The 19,292-nt window shown below is 43.0% G+C and overlaps 2 protein-coding genes and 1 long non-coding RNA gene across 5 annotated transcripts in view; 2 read left to right on the forward strand and 1 right to left on the reverse strand.

The window, feature by feature from the left end:
* ACO1 (aconitase 1) overlaps positions 1-6,134 on the forward strand; it is a 31,277-nt gene extending 25,143 nt beyond the window's left edge. The window contains exons 18-20 of the mRNA XM_019555083.1: positions 1,175-1,297; positions 3,371-3,556; positions 5,863-6,134. Of these exons, the coding sequence (XP_019410628.1) occupies positions 1,175-1,297; positions 3,371-3,556; positions 5,863-5,976 (423 nt within the window). The 3' untranslated portion in view covers positions 5,977-6,134. The remainder of the gene's footprint in view (positions 1-1,174; positions 1,298-3,370; positions 3,557-5,862) is intronic.
* LOC109323488 lies at positions 4,718-5,126 on the forward strand. Its single transcript, XR_002104680.1, has 2 exons — positions 4,718-4,747; positions 4,790-5,126. It is a non-coding gene; the product is annotated as an uncharacterized LOC109323488 (long non-coding RNA).
* A 4,479-nt stretch (positions 6,135-10,613) lies between the features above and the next one.
* DDX58 (DExD/H-box helicase 58) overlaps positions 10,614-19,292 on the reverse strand; it is a 38,654-nt gene continuing 29,975 nt past the window's right edge. For all 3 annotated transcript variants that reach the window (XM_019555280.1, XM_019555279.1, XM_019555278.1), the window contains 5 exons: positions 17,658-17,745; positions 16,617-16,787; positions 14,857-15,008; positions 13,021-13,167; positions 10,614-11,258 (listed from right to left, as the gene is read on the reverse strand). In XM_019555280.1, coding sequence (XP_019410825.1) covers positions 10,959-11,258; positions 13,021-13,167; positions 14,857-15,008; positions 16,617-16,787; positions 17,658-17,745 — 858 coding nt within the window. In that variant the 3' untranslated portion in view covers positions 10,614-10,958. The remainder of the gene's footprint in view (positions 11,259-13,020; positions 13,168-14,856; positions 15,009-16,616; positions 16,788-17,657; positions 17,746-19,292) is intronic.

Here is a 19,292-nt window from a genome sequence, read left to right on the forward strand (position 1 = left end):
CCCCAGCTTTCTGATTTGAAAGGTAAGTATTTTCATAGGCACGGAAGTTGAGGCTGGGCTCAGGGCCACAACAGCCAAGTGCTGAGCCTGTCCCCATCCACTGTGAGCAGTGCATACTCAGTCAAGTGCTGAGCTCAGCCCCATCCCCTGCAAGTGGCACTGAGCCTGGTGCTGCTTTTGGGGGACAGGCATGGGGCTGGGCTCAGTGCTTGGCTGGCACAATCCCTATCCCTTGCAAGCAGCAATGGTTGGGCCACACCGGTGCCACTCGCAGGGGATGGGCCCTCACCAGCCAAGTACCAAGCCCGGCCCTGGTCCCATTCCCTGTGAGTATCACCAGACTTGGCGCTTGGCTGGTGTGCCCCATCCCCTGCAAGCGTTACTGCTGCGGCCCAGGCCCAGGGGATGGGGTTGCGCCAGCTGAGTCCAGCTCTGTGCCCAATTATTTGATGTGGTATCATGTATAAGTCAAGTCTGTTTTTTTTAAAATCCAAAAATTGGGCTTCAAAACCCAACTTATACACTATAAAATACAGTATCTATTGTCCTGTTCTGGTCACCTCTTGTGAGAATATGGAAAAAGTGATAGTGGCATGGAGGCACCTTGTCAGTAAATGCTGGATGACATGTAGTTGTTTTGGGAATAAAATGTTGGTATAATGCCTATTCATATGACCTGAAAGGAACAAGACTTTGGGAGTGGGTAATATCTACAAGGGTGTTTAAAAAAGTAATGGTAATTTTGAAATGAAACCATTTTGTGTGCCATGATCACTTCCTGAACTATATCACTTCTCTACACAGCGCTAAATAATGGGTGCATTTGATGCTACTGCTATCAATTTTTACTGCTGCTGTGTAGCTTCCCACTCATGGCGCGCACAGTGGTTTTGTTGTGAAAGTGCTGTTACTTTCTGAATCAGTCTTGTGTAACCACATCAGTGTTTCCACTTATTATCTGAACAGAGTGGCCTGATTGTAACTTATGTCTCACTCCCTTGATGCATGTTGATAGCCATTTGCTTTTGATCATGGAAAACACGGAATGAAACAGTAGTGGTGTGAAGCGAGGAGCTAGAGCCCCCGTGTGGCAGCGCTTTTTTTGGTCTCTCTTACCTCTGGACAGTTGCATTTCCCCACCAGGTTTGCAATGTGCTTGGTCTTCTCTTTCCAGCTTGATGTGTTTGATGCTGCTGAGAGGTACATGCAGGCTGGCCAGCCCCTCATTGTGCTGACTGGTAAGGAATATGGCTCAGGAAGCTCTCGGGATTGGGCAGCAAAGGGACCTTTCCTGCTGGTGAGTGGCTAATCTTTAAGGGAGAATGAGGAAGAGAGAAGCCAGGAATGTTTGGGAGGGTGGTATGGGTTCCCCCCATTTTTGACAAATTCCTGAGTAGCTTAAGAGTAGCACTCTAGAGCACAAATTCCCTCTTCATTTAGGTGTCCAAGTTTTTCAAAGAAATATTCATACCATGTTTTTTTTCATGCATCCATTTTAAATTGGATATGGCACCCAGACGTATATGACGAGAAAACTCTCTAACCATAAACACTGAGAATTTAAAGATCATATCTGCCTGTTGTGGCTTCCTGTGGATAAACTAAGTGGCATTTAAGAACAAGAGTTGCATTTATATCAGAACCTCCTGCCAATAGGTGCTGGATTTTTTTTTTTTAAAGTTCAGCAGTGACTTGGTCCATATTAAGATCTGTGCTGGAAAAGCAAATTAAAAATTAACTCATCAGACTGACTGACTAAGAACTGTTCTGTTCTATAGGTAGTGTTATATTTTGCAGTTGTTACATTGCTACACAAGACAGCCCTTTTGAAAAGGGCCTAAGGCTGTAGTGTGATTAGTAAGACACAGGCTTAGGCAAGTACGTTTGAATGAATGAAAGTGCCATGATTTGCAGTTTGAGTGTGGTGTTCAGATAATTGACAGTGGGTATCTGAGAATATTCTTTTCGCAGGAAAATGCAGTTTTTGTCTAGAAACTCCCGCTACACATGCAGAGGTTGGTGTTTTGTCTGCCTGCTCTTGAAGTTTAAAATTTAATGCCCGTTGTGAATTCAAATCAAAGTTAGCCAGTAGTGCTTCACATTATGATTAGTTTTTAGACTATTGGTTGTTTGCAGACCCCTTAGCAACAGCTTAGGAACAAAGAATGACTTCATAGCCAATAGGGTTTATGTGGATCATTCATTAACCAAACTATGGCTAGATATTTTGTTTGTTTGTCTGTTCATTTGTTTTGGATAATTTCAGTCTTACATGTAGTATAAGAAGAGCTGGAGGAGGAAGATATGTGCAGCCACATTGTGGGTTGTCATTTGGCCCTTTACAGGGACTTTTGGCCTTTGTCATCACCCCTCTAGCATTACCTTTAGTTATTTCTAGGAGGGTTGGAGGATAGGACTGCAGTAACGCCACAGTATATTTACCACTCTTTGAGATGGGGACTAGTTTAATTCTGTGTTTGTCCAGCACCATGTACAAAGGGCTCCTGGATACTACTGCAATACACTTTTTGTAAAGGGAATCTACTGCCATTTTAGCAAATGAAAAATAAATTTTGCTCTTAACTTCCTTCATGAAAGTAATGGAACTTCTGCTTATCCATGCATCGTCCTTCTGCTTGTTCAGGTCCTTTCTGAGGGTCTGGACTTAAGTGGAAGTTTGTACTTAAACTTGGGCTATTTTAAGTATACCTTTTATTGCATTGTTCAATACTATGATTAAATATAGTCTAGAAACTCCTACCAGTGATGCAGAGGTTGGTGTTTTGTCTACCTGCTCTTCATTTCTGTATGGGCATCTAGAAAATGGCTGTGAAGCACAATATTGAAACAAATCCTTAGCATAGATGCTCGTTGCAGTGAAAGCTTACTCAGGCTGCCCGGGTACATGCTTCTGTTCTTTGTCTGGGGCAGGGGCAATGCCCTCTTCCTGGTGTGGGGGCTGAGCCTCTGCGGGCTGTGGCAGGCAGCATTGGCCATGGCAGGGAAGAGGAAGGAGGCAGGGCTGGGGTGGTGCTAAGGCAAATTTTGGGATGACTGTAGCACCCCCTTTGCCCCCCTCCCTAATGCTGCCCTTGGGAAATAAAAATTAAATGTCAACGAAGGTTAGACTTTCAAATGACTCATGCTTCCCTGCTTGGGGACTCCTCCAAAAGGATCCAGTTTTCAGAGAGTGCTGAGCACTGAAAATCAGGGAGACCCCTGCATTTGTGTAGGAAGCTTGACATCTTTGTTAGACTATTGGACTATAATTGTAGTACAGCAAGAGAATACATTTTGGTTGGATGCTTGTTTTCTCCACTCAAGAGATCATTCAAAATGTAAGTGCAGTTAATCTGTTTGATTTTTCCAGGGCATCAAAGCCATTATTGCTGAGAGCTACGAGCGAATTCATCGCAGTAACTTAGTAGGAATGGGAGTGATTCCCTTGCAATACCTGCCTGGGGAGAATGCTGAGACTCTAGGCCTTACTGGACGGGAACGCTACACAATCATCATTCCTGAAGAACTCAAACCAAGGATGAATGTCCAGATTCAGGTAAATGAGATGCTATGCATCAGATTTTCAAAAGCATTTAACAAATTAGAAGTTCTACATAATGGCATTTTTGGTCTAGTCACAGGTATGGTAGTAAGCATATGTTCTTACGGGGCTCTAGCGTGGTGAGAGATAAAATCAACATGCTTAAAACTGTGGGTAACATAGCTTAAGGATTGACGAATTCCCTCAGTATCTTGAGTTTGATTTAATCCTCCCCACCCCTTTCTCCAGCAATGAATCGCAGTAGTCATGCTGAGATCTCAGTAATGTACAGCTAATTTGGAAACATTTAAATACATTGTATCCAAATAAATGAGAAAGTAATGATTGGGAACCACTTAACAGTCTAGGTGATTTCCAGCCATTCCTAATCGGCTCTGATGGTATAAACAGGTGCTGTCAAATGAAATGGATCAGCTGTGGCAGGATCTGTCCCAGCAGAGTTAATGCACTTGACTGGGAAAAAGCACATTGCCTGTTCCATCTTGGGCAGGGGCCCATTCCTAAGGAACAGTGGATGATGTGTTCCCTGCTTGCAGAGGCATGCCACAGAAATTGCCTAGGGTGCATCTCTTTAAGAGGGAAAAGCTAGGCAGGTGCCCAAAACTGTGTGGGGATTCCTGCAGTGTGCAGGACTGGGCCCCTCAAGCACCTGCCCATGGCCACTGGAGAGGAAGGGCAGCTCTGGGCTGACTGTGCTCTCCTGCCATAAAGCTAACAGACATCTGCCACAATAAAGCAGCAGAAGCTATTATCTCCTCTTCTCACAGCCACCAATTTTTGGCATTGATGGTATGACAAATGGTATAGATCTTTGTTAATTTTTATGGTGGTAACAGGAAAAACAGTTATGGCAGCACTAAAGCGATGTGTGTTTGCACCCTGATGCACCTGCCAGGCAGGAAATCTGAATAAACTAAAGATGTTGAATGTTGGAGAAGTCTGTTGATTACCTGTCTCTTTGAATATCTGCCTTAACTTCTTATTACTAGTTATGCCTTGCAAAAGTGATGATATTTAACAGAGAGCCCTGGTTTATACTGGTTCGATATTAGGAAGAACTTTCTTGCTAGGAGCGTGGTGAAGCAGTGGAACAGGATACCCAGTGAGGTTGTGGAATCGCCATCCTTGGAGATTTTTAAGTCCTGGCTAGACAAGGCCTTGGCTGGGATGATCTAGTTGGGGATGGTGCTGCTTTGAGCAAGGGGTTGGACTAGATGACCTCCTGAGGTCCCTTCCAACCCTCGTTTTCTATGATTCTATACATGCCTCATTGAGGCAGTCTGTATAGCAGCTAGCATGATGAGATACTGCACACTACCACGATACAAATAGTAGCAATCAGTTGTGCCCGTTCCGGTCAAATTTTTAAATTCTCTTAAAATGAAGGAACTCCTGCTACCAGTGAATCATTTAATAAACTGGCAAAACTGTACAGATTGTGTTCATAGCTCCTGGAAATGCTTATTGATCAAGAAAGTGCAGAGGTAAGATTTTTCTCTCATAGCCAGTAACAGAAACACAAATCAGTGCTTGGTTTAAAAAACAGAATAAAAATAAACTAAGATCTTGGTATTAAAGGTTTGTTTTTTTTTAAATAGCTGGGGCTGTTTCCCTTCCATAGTCAAGGATATCCATCTTTAGGGAATATGTAACCTTTCATATACTAAGGCAGAAGTCCTACATGATCCCTTTTTACCTCGCCATTATGAGGGATTCATGTTCTTTTGAAGCATCTGGCTCTGGGCAAACACACGATACTGGACTACATGGACCAATAATCTGAATACCTGTTCCTGTGGCACTTTAATAGCTGCACATTGACTGCTTCTTTCCTAATGTTTCTTGTTGCTCAAATAAAGTTTCAAATTTCACATGAACCCTTGTTTGCTTTTTGAACTTTAATGTCTAGACCAGTGGTCTCCAAAGTGGGGTGTGAGAAGAAAATATTAGAACTTCTGTTTATATAAATGTACATATATTGGGGGGGGGGGTGCTCAAATTTTTTACTGATAGGGGTGCATGATCAAAAAAGTTTGGAGACCACTGGTCTAGATAGCTGTTAGAGCTCTACAAATTGCTGCATTTGCCTATTCTAAAAGGGGCAGAGTGTATGTGCTAGCTTGGGGCAATCTGCAGAGGGTCCCCCTGATAGAGGTTGTCTGTTACTTTCTATAACCTGAACTATGTTTTCTGACCTGTTAATTAAGCTATCAAATAACATGCATTACATTTGGAACTTGCATGTTGTCCTCTCTCAGCATGACCTGGTTTTTTTTGTTGTTTTCTTTTTATTCCCACAGCTGGATAGTGGGAAAACCTTTCAAACCATCATGAGATTCGACACTGATGTGGAACTCACTTATTTCCACAATGGCGGCATTCTGAACTACATGATTCGCAAAATGGCAACCTAATCAATGCAACACTGAGCACATGTCCAGATAGAAGCCTCATAATCACAACATTAGAAGCCTAAACTGAAATGGTCTCCTTGTGGTTTGTATCATCAAGGAGCTTATTTACACTCTTAGCGCCACGTCCAGACGAATGCAGCTGTGTGGTATGTGGTGCCGCAAACACATCTGTAGCACCACATACCCCACATTCAGTTGTTTTCCACACTGCAAGGGAGAAGCAGAGGGTTTTTTGACCCCTGGATACCCAGGGGTCAAAAAAACCCCACAGAGTAGAAAAGCAGAGTGATGCATGCAGGGGCAGTAAGCACCAGTCAAAAGTGGAGCTGGGCTACACAAAGCCATGCTGCAGCCCTGGGAGGCCCCCAGGTAAGTCACAGGAGCCTGTCACATGCCAGAGCATGTGCGCCACGGGCATTCCCCAGGGACAGCTAGCAATGGTGCAAGGTGTGCTGCTGGTTGTCCCTAGGGAATCAAATGTTCACACCACATGTGGACGTGGCCTTACGTATCCACTTATCTGCCTTCTTATTATTGTTTTGTATGGTGGCTGGACTAATGGATTGTGCTAGTATGTGGAGGTTAATTAAAAAACAGTGCTGGAGTCTGTGGATCTGTTAAGTATTGATTGCTGATTTGTATACTCGGTCCATTTAGGGTTAGACACTGTCACCAAACTGCTTCTTTCAGTGTTCCAGAAGTTAACTGACAGTGCAAACTGGGGTTTTTCTCCTTTTCTGATTTTGGACTAAGCATCAAACCCTGACTTGCTTTTTCTTGCTTTTACAGAAGTTGGCCAGAATCCCTCAGAGTCTAATGCTGAGATGTATTAAATGGCTTAGCTGTTATAAATTACAAAAAAAATGTGAACTTTGTTCCTTTAAAGTCTGAACACTAGCTTTTATGAAAGTGTGGGTCTCTTTTGTGGGGGGGGGGGCAGGGAAAAATTTCTAACTAATGAAATTAAATCTATTTTCAAAAATAAGTTGACATGGATTTCTTTGTGTAGTGTCTAAGTCTCTGAACAAATTTACAGCATGAACCTGTTACAGGGATATGTTTGAGTTACCATCAAAATCTAATCCCAACAATGACCTTTATGCAATCCATGAAAGTACAAGGTATCTAACCCAGAAGAGACATGAGAATAGTTTATAATCCTGTTTTTTCTAGAGAAATGAACATTTGTCTCTTGCTTTATGAAGAAATAACACAGGCTTCCAAGTGAATTCAGTGCTCTGTCACAGCTGAAATCAGTCTTCTACTGCTATGAGAATTATAGCTCTGCTTGCTTCTGGAGAAAGTGACCATGGGGATGCAAACTATTTAATGGAAAACTTTATATGGAAAGGGAGTGTAAACCTTCTTAGGAGTGATCATAGTTTTTAAAAGACAAAAGTTTCTTTACTACTGTTCTTACTATTATAATCCAGCCCTACAAAGAGGGCATTGAAAGTTCATTTTGTAATGCCTGGTTGAATATCAGCATATCTAGGAAAAGTTAGGTTATGTCTAGAACATTGCAGTCCCTTTTATGATACTTATTAAGTGCAAGAACACTTTCTGTAATGGAAAATTTCTAAAATCCTGTGGAGGGAAATAATATAATAGTGGCCATCAGTTTCCTACCAACTTTCAAACCCCTTGTGTGCTACAGTTAATGTGTTGATACAGATAGCAACCTGTCTGTAAAGAGGCCAGTCTTGAATAGTAAATTACAGATCTGTTATGCAGCTTCCATTAAAGCAGTGTTTTCCTGAAGAATTAACAAAACAATAATGGTAGCAAAAGTATCTGTTTGCGTACAGATAGCTAGGCTTTCCAGAACCATGCTCTGACCTGTTATGAACACTTGCCAAATGCAAAACTACGGATAGAAAAATTATAGGTAGGGCGGTGCCTGTTAAAGCATAGCTAATCACTGGATGTTAGTTTTGACAAACAAAGATTCTAACATAAGGGATTAAGCTAACTTGTTGCTGGTAAAGCAAAAAATATGGTTTGAATTATTTTTTCCCCAAAATATTTTAGCGACACCTTCCTTCCACCATATGTAAATGGTCAATGACTGGCAGTGGTGTTTGACATTAACTGAGTGGCATTCCTGAATAGCCTTTTCTTAAAAAAAAGAAAACACTATTTAACTGAATAACATGTTCAACTGAAACTTATGCAGGTGTCTTCACAAACACTGGCGATGTGTAGGGGGTGCATGCACATGCACCTCTTGCGAAAAGGCACCACAGACTGTGGCGCCTGTGGGCAGTAACTGCTTGCCACCCCCGCCCCACTACCAACACCACTGGTGGTGTCTGTGGGCAGTGCATGATGGCCACTGGCCACCACCAGCGCTGCCTACGGGTGGTCACTGACCACTGGTTAGTGTTCGCTGCCACCAGCACTGCAGCTGCCTGCGGCAGCTCCCCACTCACCTCTGCCACACTCCCACCACCAACAGCACTGCCGCGACCTGAAGGAGCTCGCCGTGCCCCTCCAGCCTGCAGGGCATGCAGCATTCATGTTTACGAAACAAGAAAATGTATTAAATAGGCAATATTTTGAGGCAACTCTCCATAATTAAGTTGAATATCTCTCTTCTAAACCTGTTCTTTTACCTCTACCACTCCCACCCCCAAATTTGGTTCATTTACAGAAATGAACTAACTATGCCTGCAATTTCCTCTATATTTATGCAGAAGTATGTGGGAGAAAAGTATTACAAACAAGTGTAGAGACACATTAAGGATTGTAACTTTATAGCCTTTACAGATTTCCCATAGCTCATCAGTATGAGTGAGTGACAATATGGGGCTCCCTATAATAATACCTTTTGATATAGGAATTCATGGCATTTCACTTTCAATTTTGTCTATATACACAGAATTTATCTTTGCATGTCCTACCAGATCAGCTGAAAAGAAATCCTGTGTTTAGCTGCATCTACACGTGTGCCTTACTGTGCAGTAGGATACTTTACTGCACAGTAAAGCATCACCATCTACATATGCACCATAATTAGAGTGTAGTAGGATACCCCAGTGTAGGATAGTACCTGTATCTGACAGCAGAGTAAAATACTGCACTTAACCACACATGTAGGTGGTGACATCAGGATTAGTTTACTCTGCCTCAGAGTTTATTCAGTTACTTCTCAGAGGGTGCATCTACACATGCAATTAATGTAAAAGTGCATGTATTTGGCTCTGAAAGTGCTAAAATAGCTTACAAATGCAGTCTGGTCTTTAGGCAGCTTGGTTTTGTTTTGCACAAACAAAACACTCCCAATGGTTAACTTTTTAGTTTCTCTCTGGTAACTAAATGTGGCAGCAATACAGCTGGTGGGAAGGACCAGCAAAGAATTCTTAGGGTGTAGGTTACAACTTGCATGTGCTAACTCTAAGAAATGTTGGACAGTATTAAAGTTAGTGTGTGTTGTCAGCAGCTGAACATTAAAAGTTAACACCCTTTAATGTGCACAGCTGTGACCTGTGACTATAGGGCTGGTGAACAGGAGTGTGGGTAGCAGCTGTTAAGTGTGCTCCAGCAGCTGTGTAGGCTTCTCCAGGATTGGGCCTGTGTCACCTTAGCAGCCTCCCTGGCTCCCTCAGAGCCAAACCCTTGAGCCACCAACAGTCCCTGATCTCTGCACTGGTGCCTGGGGCTTTTGCCCCAAACATGCTGGTTGCCTATGTACAGGCCACCACTGATCCAAAATTGTGTCTGCCATTTGATCAGTCCTGAATTTCAAACAACTATTCAGAAGTCAAAGAGCTAGAGCATGGTATTTTAAATGTGCAGCTGGAGTACATGTTTTGGAGTGCTTTTGTTAATTGATTTCAAGACTACAAAAAGACATCTGTGTGGATCACTGTTAGAGCTCTGCAGGTTGTTGTATTTACCTGTTCTAGAAGATATTTAGAGGGAAGGACAAGGCATGCACTTGCTGGCAGTAAATCTCTCTAGGAGTGGGTTTTCTATTACTATTACTTTCAACAACATGTATTATAGTTTCTGGACCTCCCCTCTGCCTTGATCAAGCTACCAAACAACAAAATGACCTCCTGTTAGGCCACGTTATTGTTATTAAACCTAGCTACGAAGTTTTATAGCTCAACTAAAGGGTTAGATCAGGCAAACTAGTACTAGAGATCACAGGAAAAGTGTATATAAAGCTATTTTAAACTGTGAAAGTGGTTTGCATGGCTTTTGGAAGACTGCAAAATATTTATACCCCTTCATCCCCCTGCCAAATAATACAGACAGCTGTTATAACTAGAGAGAAACTGGTGTGACTTCTTCTAGTGGAAGCTGGAACTGGTTAAGATGCATTAGTTCCAAGGTACTGATGATCCTTGTGTGTGTTCACTTGCATTTTTTACCTGCTGCACGCATGCTTTTCCAACCAATTTGCACAGCAAACCCCAAAAGATAACAACTTTAAAAAAAAGTCTAGCTGTAAAAGTGATAAGTTGAGTAGGACCATTACACTTCAAAGAAAAGTTGCTTATTTACGAAGGACAAATAGTTGAGCAGGAGCCTGCTGTTTTATGCGTCTCAGATCTCTCTCTCCAGTATCACCACTAAAACAGCTTTAAGGCATCTTTTACAGCCTCCATTGAAGGACAAACACTTCATACTTATTTTTAAAGCATGCTAGTCAATGGCAAATTTTATTTAGTAAATGGCAAGCAGCTTTCAATATCGTTTAACCTGTTTAGATAACAGGCCTTTTGTCTATGAAGCATGAAGAGAAATTCCAGGAACACTATTACTATGCACAAAATAATATGCAACTTCCCTGCTCCTGGTATGAATGCTGTAACTAAAGAGGACCTCCACACCCCTTTCATCTCTCTAGCAATTTGGCCACCGTATACAATATCATCCACACTTTCAGTTTGGAAGAAGAGCATTTGCTAACACTTAACAGCACTTGCACATGTATCAAAGTTTTGTATGTAAATTGACAGATTGATCTGAGCTTAGCAGGACATTTCTTCAACATCAAATTTCTTCAGTTCAAAATCAACATGAACCCACTTCCGGAAAACTGACTGCTCCCCAGTTGCAATGTCCTCCACGACAAAGCTTTCAACTTTGATCACTGGCAGGTTGTCGAATGTCTTGTACCTCACTGTGATGCCCCAGTCATGCTGGCAGCTCAAGACTTTGCAGTACATCTTACATTTTTTCTCAAAGTGGCCAAATCGCTTTTTTTTTGAATGAGGATGTGTTCTAAAACGGTTGCTGAATTGCTTATCTATGACAATGTGTTGGGAGTCCTAGTATGATAGGGAAAAAAATGAAAAAAAAAAATTTTCAGTACTACAAGGAGCTTCATTTACTGGATATGTCAAAGAACCATAAAACACACTATTACAACTACTACTATGCTCCCTAACATGTTCAGTGTTCAGTCTACTTTACAGCTGACTCCATGAGGCAGAAGGTACTAATCTTTCCAAAAATATGTCACCACTTACAGTGGTGTCAAGTACCAAGACCTCTGACTAATTTTGATCGATTCAGGTGATAAGTATTAAGAATCTATGAAACTTCAACCCAAGGTGCATTAACCAAGGTAATCCTACCTCCCACTTACTTTAATTCTCATGGCCTCATTCTTCCATCTAAGATAATATTAATTGTTGTAGCAATTATGGAAAAAACATTCACTTAAAAAAAAAAAGTAGTAATGGACAGAGAACCCTGAGGAAGATCTAAGTCACTGGCATAGAGACAGTAGGTATTATAGATCTATATACCTTCTGTCATAACACAAGAACAAAGGAACATTTTTTATATAATACATAATTAACCAGTCAAACTCACTGTCAGATGTTAGCACTGTGCTAAAGAACTTATTAGTATTTAAAAAAGAATAGAGATGTGTGGGAATTAGCCATGGGGCTAGGTAGACATTCAAAAAGCTGAGACAGAATCAATTTAAGTTACATGGTTTAAGTGGCATATTTTAGATCGGTAGTGAACAGAACACACGTTTGCTCTTGGGTGGGAGGGCAAATGACTGGATTCCACCATTTTTAAACCCGTCTGCATGTGCCAAACTGGTCTGTTATGGCTATAGACCGGTTTCAGATGACATATACTAGTTTATGTATAATGTCTGTACCTGGCCCCAGTATTGCATAAAACAGCACAAAAATATTACAGATATAAGCTGTTTTTCAGGACATAAGTTAAACTCTTACAAGCACAGAATTAGGAAGACTCTTCACCTCTGCAAGTTATTCTTTTATAACATACTATGTTGATTTTTGCACCTTTGTTAAAAATGAGCAATACTGGCCACTAGGTGCTGTGCAAAGCTTTGGTCCCTGATTCAATTCAGTGGAGATCAGGCCCGATTTAGTGGCCGAATCTCCAAATCCTAATCAAATCAGAGGACCCCTTAACCTCACCAAATCATATTGAAACTCTCCAAATCGATCTGGAGAGAGTTGGAAGGATTCTGAGATTCAGACATAGACACAGTTTTAAATGTTTTTTCTACGTACCTCTAGGTAGCAGGTGGCTCGTGAACACTGTGATGCTGGGGCAGATGGAGCATCCCACAGGAGCATGGGAGGGCCCTTTCCAGTCCACTTCCAGGTCCACCAGGGAGCGCGCAGGGGGGCCCCCCCATGCCCTCCCAGCTCGGCAACTTGTGCCTCCTAGGTCTGGGGCGGGCACCCAGGGTCCCCTCATGGCCGATCGCCAAGCTGGAGAGGCATTGGGGGGGTGGTCCCCCAGTGCACTCCCCAATGGACCAGAAATACTTCCGGTCCACTTCCGGGTTTGCTGCCAAGCACATGGAGGCCCCCACCCTGCACTCCTGTGGGCTGCTCCATGTGCCCCAGCATTCACAAGCACCCACTTTACACACCCCTACTAGTCACTATTGGAGTCAACGCACAGAGCTAGCTTGACCATGGAACCAATATACAAACTGGTTGTTTTACATTTCACATCGAGCAACACTGAAACTGGACTTGAAAGGTTTGTACGGCATTCTACTGGCAGACTTTTGTGCCAAGAACTTACCTCTATGACCCTGATATCATCTGTATTGCATGCAAACACTTTGCACTTCCCACATAACAGCCTTTTAGTGCTTTTTGGCATCTTTGGTTTTAATTCTCTCTTTCGGGTATCTCGCATGATCTTTTCCTTGTTTTGCAGGTCCTTTACCTAAAAAGCAAGTCATTAAGAACAAAATGGGTTACACACTTAAGAGAAATGCTGGCGTCACTCTGACCTGTCCCAGTAGAGTTGATACATCTATGCTTACACATACACCAGCTGTGGATCTGATCCCAAAAACAGAGATATATTGACATTCAACCTCCTTTAGACTATTGCTTCTGAAAACCTCTCAAGTTCTCTAAGCTCTAATTGTTCCCACACCAAAGGCATCTTATTTCAGATGTGCTTATTCCAATTACCTTAAGAACTGCTGTAGAGGTGGAAGACACATTCAATAGGCTTTTTGACCATCAAATCTTGAACAGAAATAATGAGTCCAGCAAATGTCTCAAAAGGTTACCAAGGCTGGTGGCACGTGGAAAACATCTAAAATCATACTTGAACATGCTCAAAGAGTAGTCAAGATTTTAGCAGACTTACAAAGTCTCACTTCTGACACTGCAATGTCCATTGTCTGGTCTAATCCTATAAGGCCAGGAACGCAAGTGGTATAAAGCAGCATAGCCCCAAGGATGCTGATGTCAATTACATGCTACCTTTTGCTTCAGCAGTGGCTGAAGTTTGGTGTTGGCCCAAGTACGTTAGTAACATTCACGTCAATACAGCCATCTGGATTTATGCCAGCTGAGTCTGACCCAAAAGCTGTTGGTGATGGGGACTCCCACCAGGCCCTATTCCCCATCTGCTCCCACTGCCCCCCTGAGCATGCCCCAGCCCCAACTCCCAGCTCTTTAAAAAAAAAAAGAAGAAAAAAAAAGCCCCCAGTCACCAGCTGTTGCCAGGTGAGGGGGATGATCTCTCTGCCATCCACTCTCCCATGCTGTGTGGGGGGCTCTGCCATGAACCCCCATCCCCCACCCGCTCTCCCAGCCCTACCTATGGCTGCCCCACCCACCACAGTTCCCTATTCACCGACTACTGCAGCAGCTGTTGGGGGCTTATGGCAGAGCCCTGCCCATGCAACGTTGGGCAGCGAAAATCATGCCTCCTCCACCCCCCACCTCCCGGCCTGGCAGCAGACAGTGAGTGTAGGGCTTTAAAAAAAAAGCCTGGTTGCTGGGGATGAGGCCTGTTTAATTCAGAGATTCATCAGCAGCTGAATCTCCGAATCAGATTCAGCTGAATCAATTCACTGTCCTCAGAATTGGCCTAATCCAAATCTGAAGCGAATACTAGCTGATTTACTAGTAAGCATCACTGAAACTGAAATGGTTTAAAACAAATCATTTGGATAGACCTGGAAAATAATTGCTATGGTTCAGAACACAAGTCTGAACCACCAGGGTGGACACATTAACTAACTAGTCTGAAGCTCATTTGCTCACTCTCTCTCCTCTCAGCTCCATTAGAAGTGTTTTCACATTAGTCTAGAAATCCAAACCCTAGGCAGAATTGCCAATACACCAAGTTAAAGAAAAACAAAATAGCACAGTTATTCCTATGCAGATAAAATCCCCTTGACCACCAACCTTCTATAGTTGGTGGCAGCACATACTATACAAAAGGCTATTACACAAGAGAACCTGGGATACAGATCTTGTGCTGACCTGATGCAGACAGATGAATGCTCCCCAGGTGAGTACACTAGTCAGTTGAAGGCCTCGCTGGTGGCAACCGACAATTTATCTTATGTCTCTAATTTTTATTGAAAAGACTACTAGCAAGCACACCCACCTTCTCTAAAAACTGCTCCTCACTCCACTTCTGGATCTCCTTAATGGCTTTGTTCATCTGCTCTTCCTTCCAGATATTGACTGTCTCCTTCTCGGCCACTTCACTTTTGCTCGTCACTAGAATGCATTTGCTACCTTTTGCCCTGCCACGACCTAAGGAGTAACACATTTAGCCTTTTATAGCTTTCTGTATAGAAATGACTGAATCCATAGACGTCAGTCCCTGCCAGGGTCTCTGCCTACATCCCTGTATCTGTCAATCCCTGCCTACATCTCCCTGCAGGTACAGTAATATTAGAAACACCAAGCTTTTCATGGTCCATTTTATTTTCCTGGTCTGTTCCCAAATTTGAGCACGTGCTTGGAGAAGCCCTCCATCTAATATTCACTAGACCACTCTCTTTCAATGCATAAACACCTCCAAAGAAGCATTCTTACCTTGACGGTTTTAAAAAAACATGATCATGCCTCACTAGGCCTGTGCTCTTTATCAGTTTGTAATATTTTAAACGCCCCAGTGTCTAAGGCCTGGTCGCTAGGTGTGATAAGCTCAGACATGCTTGGTGGGCAGCAGCCGTGGTTTACTGTCTTGGAAACACTTGTAAGACCAGCTGAAGGATATCATTCTTAGTCCTATTCATTAGTTATCTGTCCTGTTGCTGGATAACTACCAAAAATGCAGAAGTTTAGGGATTACCACAACAAGGAAACTTGCCTCTTCACTCTGCATTTGTACAGAACACAATGGGACCTGAAACTCAGTTGGTCTTAGTGCTGCCATATAATAAAAGAGCAACAAAAGTATGATTGAGGTTTCTACTACAACTAAATATTATTCACACTGAGTTACAAAGTTTATGATCTTAAGTGGATTCAGTTTACCTAGCCTCTTTTCTATGCATTTCTAATAGCACTGTTAGGAAAAGAGGTTAACCCAAAATATGTAAATTTGGGGTAATTATTTAGTACAAAATAAAAATGAAATTGAGACGGTGAGAATGTGAGACAAACCCCAAAAGTCAGGAGACTGACAACCAGGCCAACAACCTGTCCCTTTAACACAATTAAAATGTAACCATTCCATGATATTTGTAGTCAGGCTATGAAATTCACTACTTCAGAGCACAGGATTAAATATCACAGATGGATTAAAAATAAATCAAGTAATTTTTGACCTGCTGTCAACTATACTCATTGAAAGTGAATCCATGATTACAGTGTGCGTCTGTCTCCTTCTTGTGGCTGGACTACACAGTCGTTTTGAGCACCACAGTAAGTGCAGACAGGCTCAGAAATCCAACGGTCTCGCTTTTGCTCTCCTCCATCGACATTTCACCAAAATGCACTGTGCTACATAAGCTTAGAGACAAATCATGTCCACCAGTAGGAAAAATGTGCATGGGGCACATTTCTTCTGATGTCTCCAGGAAGGTATAATTTACAATATTTCCAATTTTAAGAATTTTTCTTCCATTCATATTTATATCTGTTTTAATACAAAATTGGCCACTTAAGTCCTTCCTTGCAAACACAGCACCATGATGCTTTTTGTCCTTCGTGTAATATGTACAATCCATAGGCATGCAGAGAAGAACCCAAGCAATGGCTCGCCAGTTCTTTAAGCAAGTGTCAACAAATGCTGTCCCAGCCCAACCATTCATCCTACACCTGAAATAAACATGAGCACCAGTCCATGGTGCTTTCAATTGCATCTGTTTCTGGACCTACACCACGCACAGATCCACTTCCAGTTTCCCATACCTCTGACTTGGATCATCTTGATGACATTGCCAGTGTATTCATAGAGAAGAACGAGGTTGCATTCAGCAACGTCAATCCCTTCATCAGCCACGGATGTAGCTATTAGCATCTTGCTTTTTCCATTGCTTCTGAAGGAGTCCAGTGCACCCTTTTGATGTAGGAGGGTCATACCTGCAGTACAGTATCAGTGTGAAGCACTGTCAGTGAGATGCTGAAGAATTCTTAGAGCAAGTAAACAGTTGTTACTTTTATTTAGGGGATGCAGTTAGTGCTAAATGCCAGTCTGTTCACAACTAAGACTGCAAAAGAAATGCTTCAGATCAGGAGATGCAACTGTCTGCCTTCCTGCACTGCACAAAGGGGATTCTCACTGAAGTGTAACATTGTGCATATCTCTGACAAGTAATTTTACATTTGGCCTTTTAAACAGGCTTCTTTGTTTCAATGAGACTTAAGTCCTTGGTTATTTTAAATACTAACATGTTCCCAAGTCAAGTTAGACAAAGGCACTGGCAGGAAAAGTTAAGTGGCCATATACCAGCGATTAAATCATTAGTTCTCGGTTGTCTTAGCCTCCCGGCACCTTTTACAAGACACCCCTCAGAAAATGCCAACTCTTGACTTTCTCTTGTTTCTTGACTACAGAAAAACAATCCAGCAATTCTTCCCTTGCTAAGAACTCAGAAAGGCCACAACAGGTCAGAATATTTTTGACACTACAGATTTCTATTCAAAATATCTGAGTTTCTCTTGTGGATTGTGTAGATTTTTGCAAACCCAACAGGACTAATATTATGCAGCACCCTACAGCATCCACCCCATCGCACCCACAGGGTCCTATGACACCCTGGTTGAGAATCACTTGATTAAAGGCTCCTGTAACTATCAGATCCCAAGCTAACACCGCTGAGGTAATCATAGTGTTAGCCTAAGCGTCTTTGAACACACAGGACTCAATATGGAAAAGCATTAATTTGATCAGATCAATCTGACAACACGGGTGGTGAAACAAATTGTTTTCCTCGGTGCAATTCCCCATACCTATATTCTGATTTCTGTTATGTCCCATCAGTACCTCTGGTTTTAGATGACTGAGGGCAGGATTTTCATCTACCCATTTCTTCAGAGCCTGTAAAACAAGTAGGACTTTAGTAATTGTTTCTAAAGTATTAGATATGGCAGTTTTTAAACTATTCTCTGCAAATCCATAGATATCAGAGTTGGGAGGGACCTCAGCAGGAGTCCAAACCCCAGCCTTCTGGTGATTTCCTGAACCCCGCCTCATTTTTCAAACTGAGAAATAGGAAGACCAGGATGACAAGGGAATGTACAGAGTCTTTGAGAGGGCATTGCTGTGATAAAAGAAACTGAATAGGGCAAGAATCAAAACCACAAATGAATCTGCCCACCTACATACTTCAGTACTGCTGTCCATGCAGTGCTAGGGACAGATTACTCACAGGAGACAATCCTGTGTGAAGGACTCCTGGGTGCCATTTACAGCTGATGTTCTCTGTAGATAACAGTACATTAAAACTGGGGTTTTCGACCTTTTTTAATGGGTGTGCCCCTTCTGGCAGAGCACAGGGGCAGGGTGGCGGTGGCCAGATGTAGAGCGGGGGCTTGCACACGGTGGCGGCACGGGATGATGGATGGCAGCAGCCACCATGTGTGAGCTCCTCCCCCCTGTGTCCAGCCAGCTGGGTGGCACCTGTGTGGCCTGTAGAGGGGAGCTGCTGCCCCCGCACCAGCCCTACTCCCGAGAGATGGCAGCATGGGGTGGTGGGTTGCGGCACTCCATCCCGGTCCGCCTATGCGTACCCCCAGCCCCTTTCCCTATACCCCTGGTTGACAACCCCTGCACTAAAGGCCCAACTCAAGAATGCTAAGTATTATTAGCATCTACTCTGTAATGAGTAGATGCTTTTCAACTGTTAGAGCACTGTGATACCAAACCTCTGAGCTGCAGAGAAAGCAAAACATTACTTTCCATAATATACTTTGATGTGCATGGAGCTTAAATCTTCAAAAGACAGAAAAGGGGAAAGAAGTTGAGATGACAGATGTGGCTACAGTATGGGTGTTCAACCCCTGGCCTGTGGGCCACATCCAGTCCCTGGCATTGTGTCACCTGGCCAATGGGGCTCCCCATGTGTCCAAAAATGTGGCAGTGGGGAAATGGTGGCATCGCTCCCATGCTGCCAGATTTCCAAACCCATGGGGAACCTCACAGTCCAAACAGTGTGGCCATGCATCCTAAACTGGGTGTTCAGGGCAGCATAAAGCCTGGTCCTGATGTGCAGGGGTGGCATGGGGCCCAAGGGCCTAAGACCACATGTGGCTTGATCCAGGCATGCAGAGCCAGCTCTGCCCCAGGGACAGGCCCCTTGCCACTCACTTGGCCCACAGGGCCAAAAGATTTAGCTTTACTGCATTAGGACATCTTCAGTGACTCCTTAAGGGTCATGAAGAGAGTGGTCACCAAGAGCATGGCTAAACCAAAGATGACTTTCTTTTGAAAAGCTGATCCTACCTCACAGGTAACAGTACATGCCCAAATTGCAAAGCCTCCCAGCACTTCTCTATGGCCATCGTGTCCATGAGCCCTTTCCGGGGAGCACCCAGTACAAATGGGAGGAAAAGGTTGTGCACTAGAGTTATTTCCTTGTTGCCTTT

The sequence above is a fragment of the Crocodylus porosus genome, unplaced genomic scaffold, assembly GCF_001723895.1.
Source record: "Crocodylus porosus isolate Cpor-Errol unplaced genomic scaffold, CroPor_comp1, whole genome shotgun sequence".
Lineage (NCBI taxonomy): Eukaryota > Metazoa > Chordata > Crocodylia > Crocodylidae > Crocodylus > Crocodylus porosus.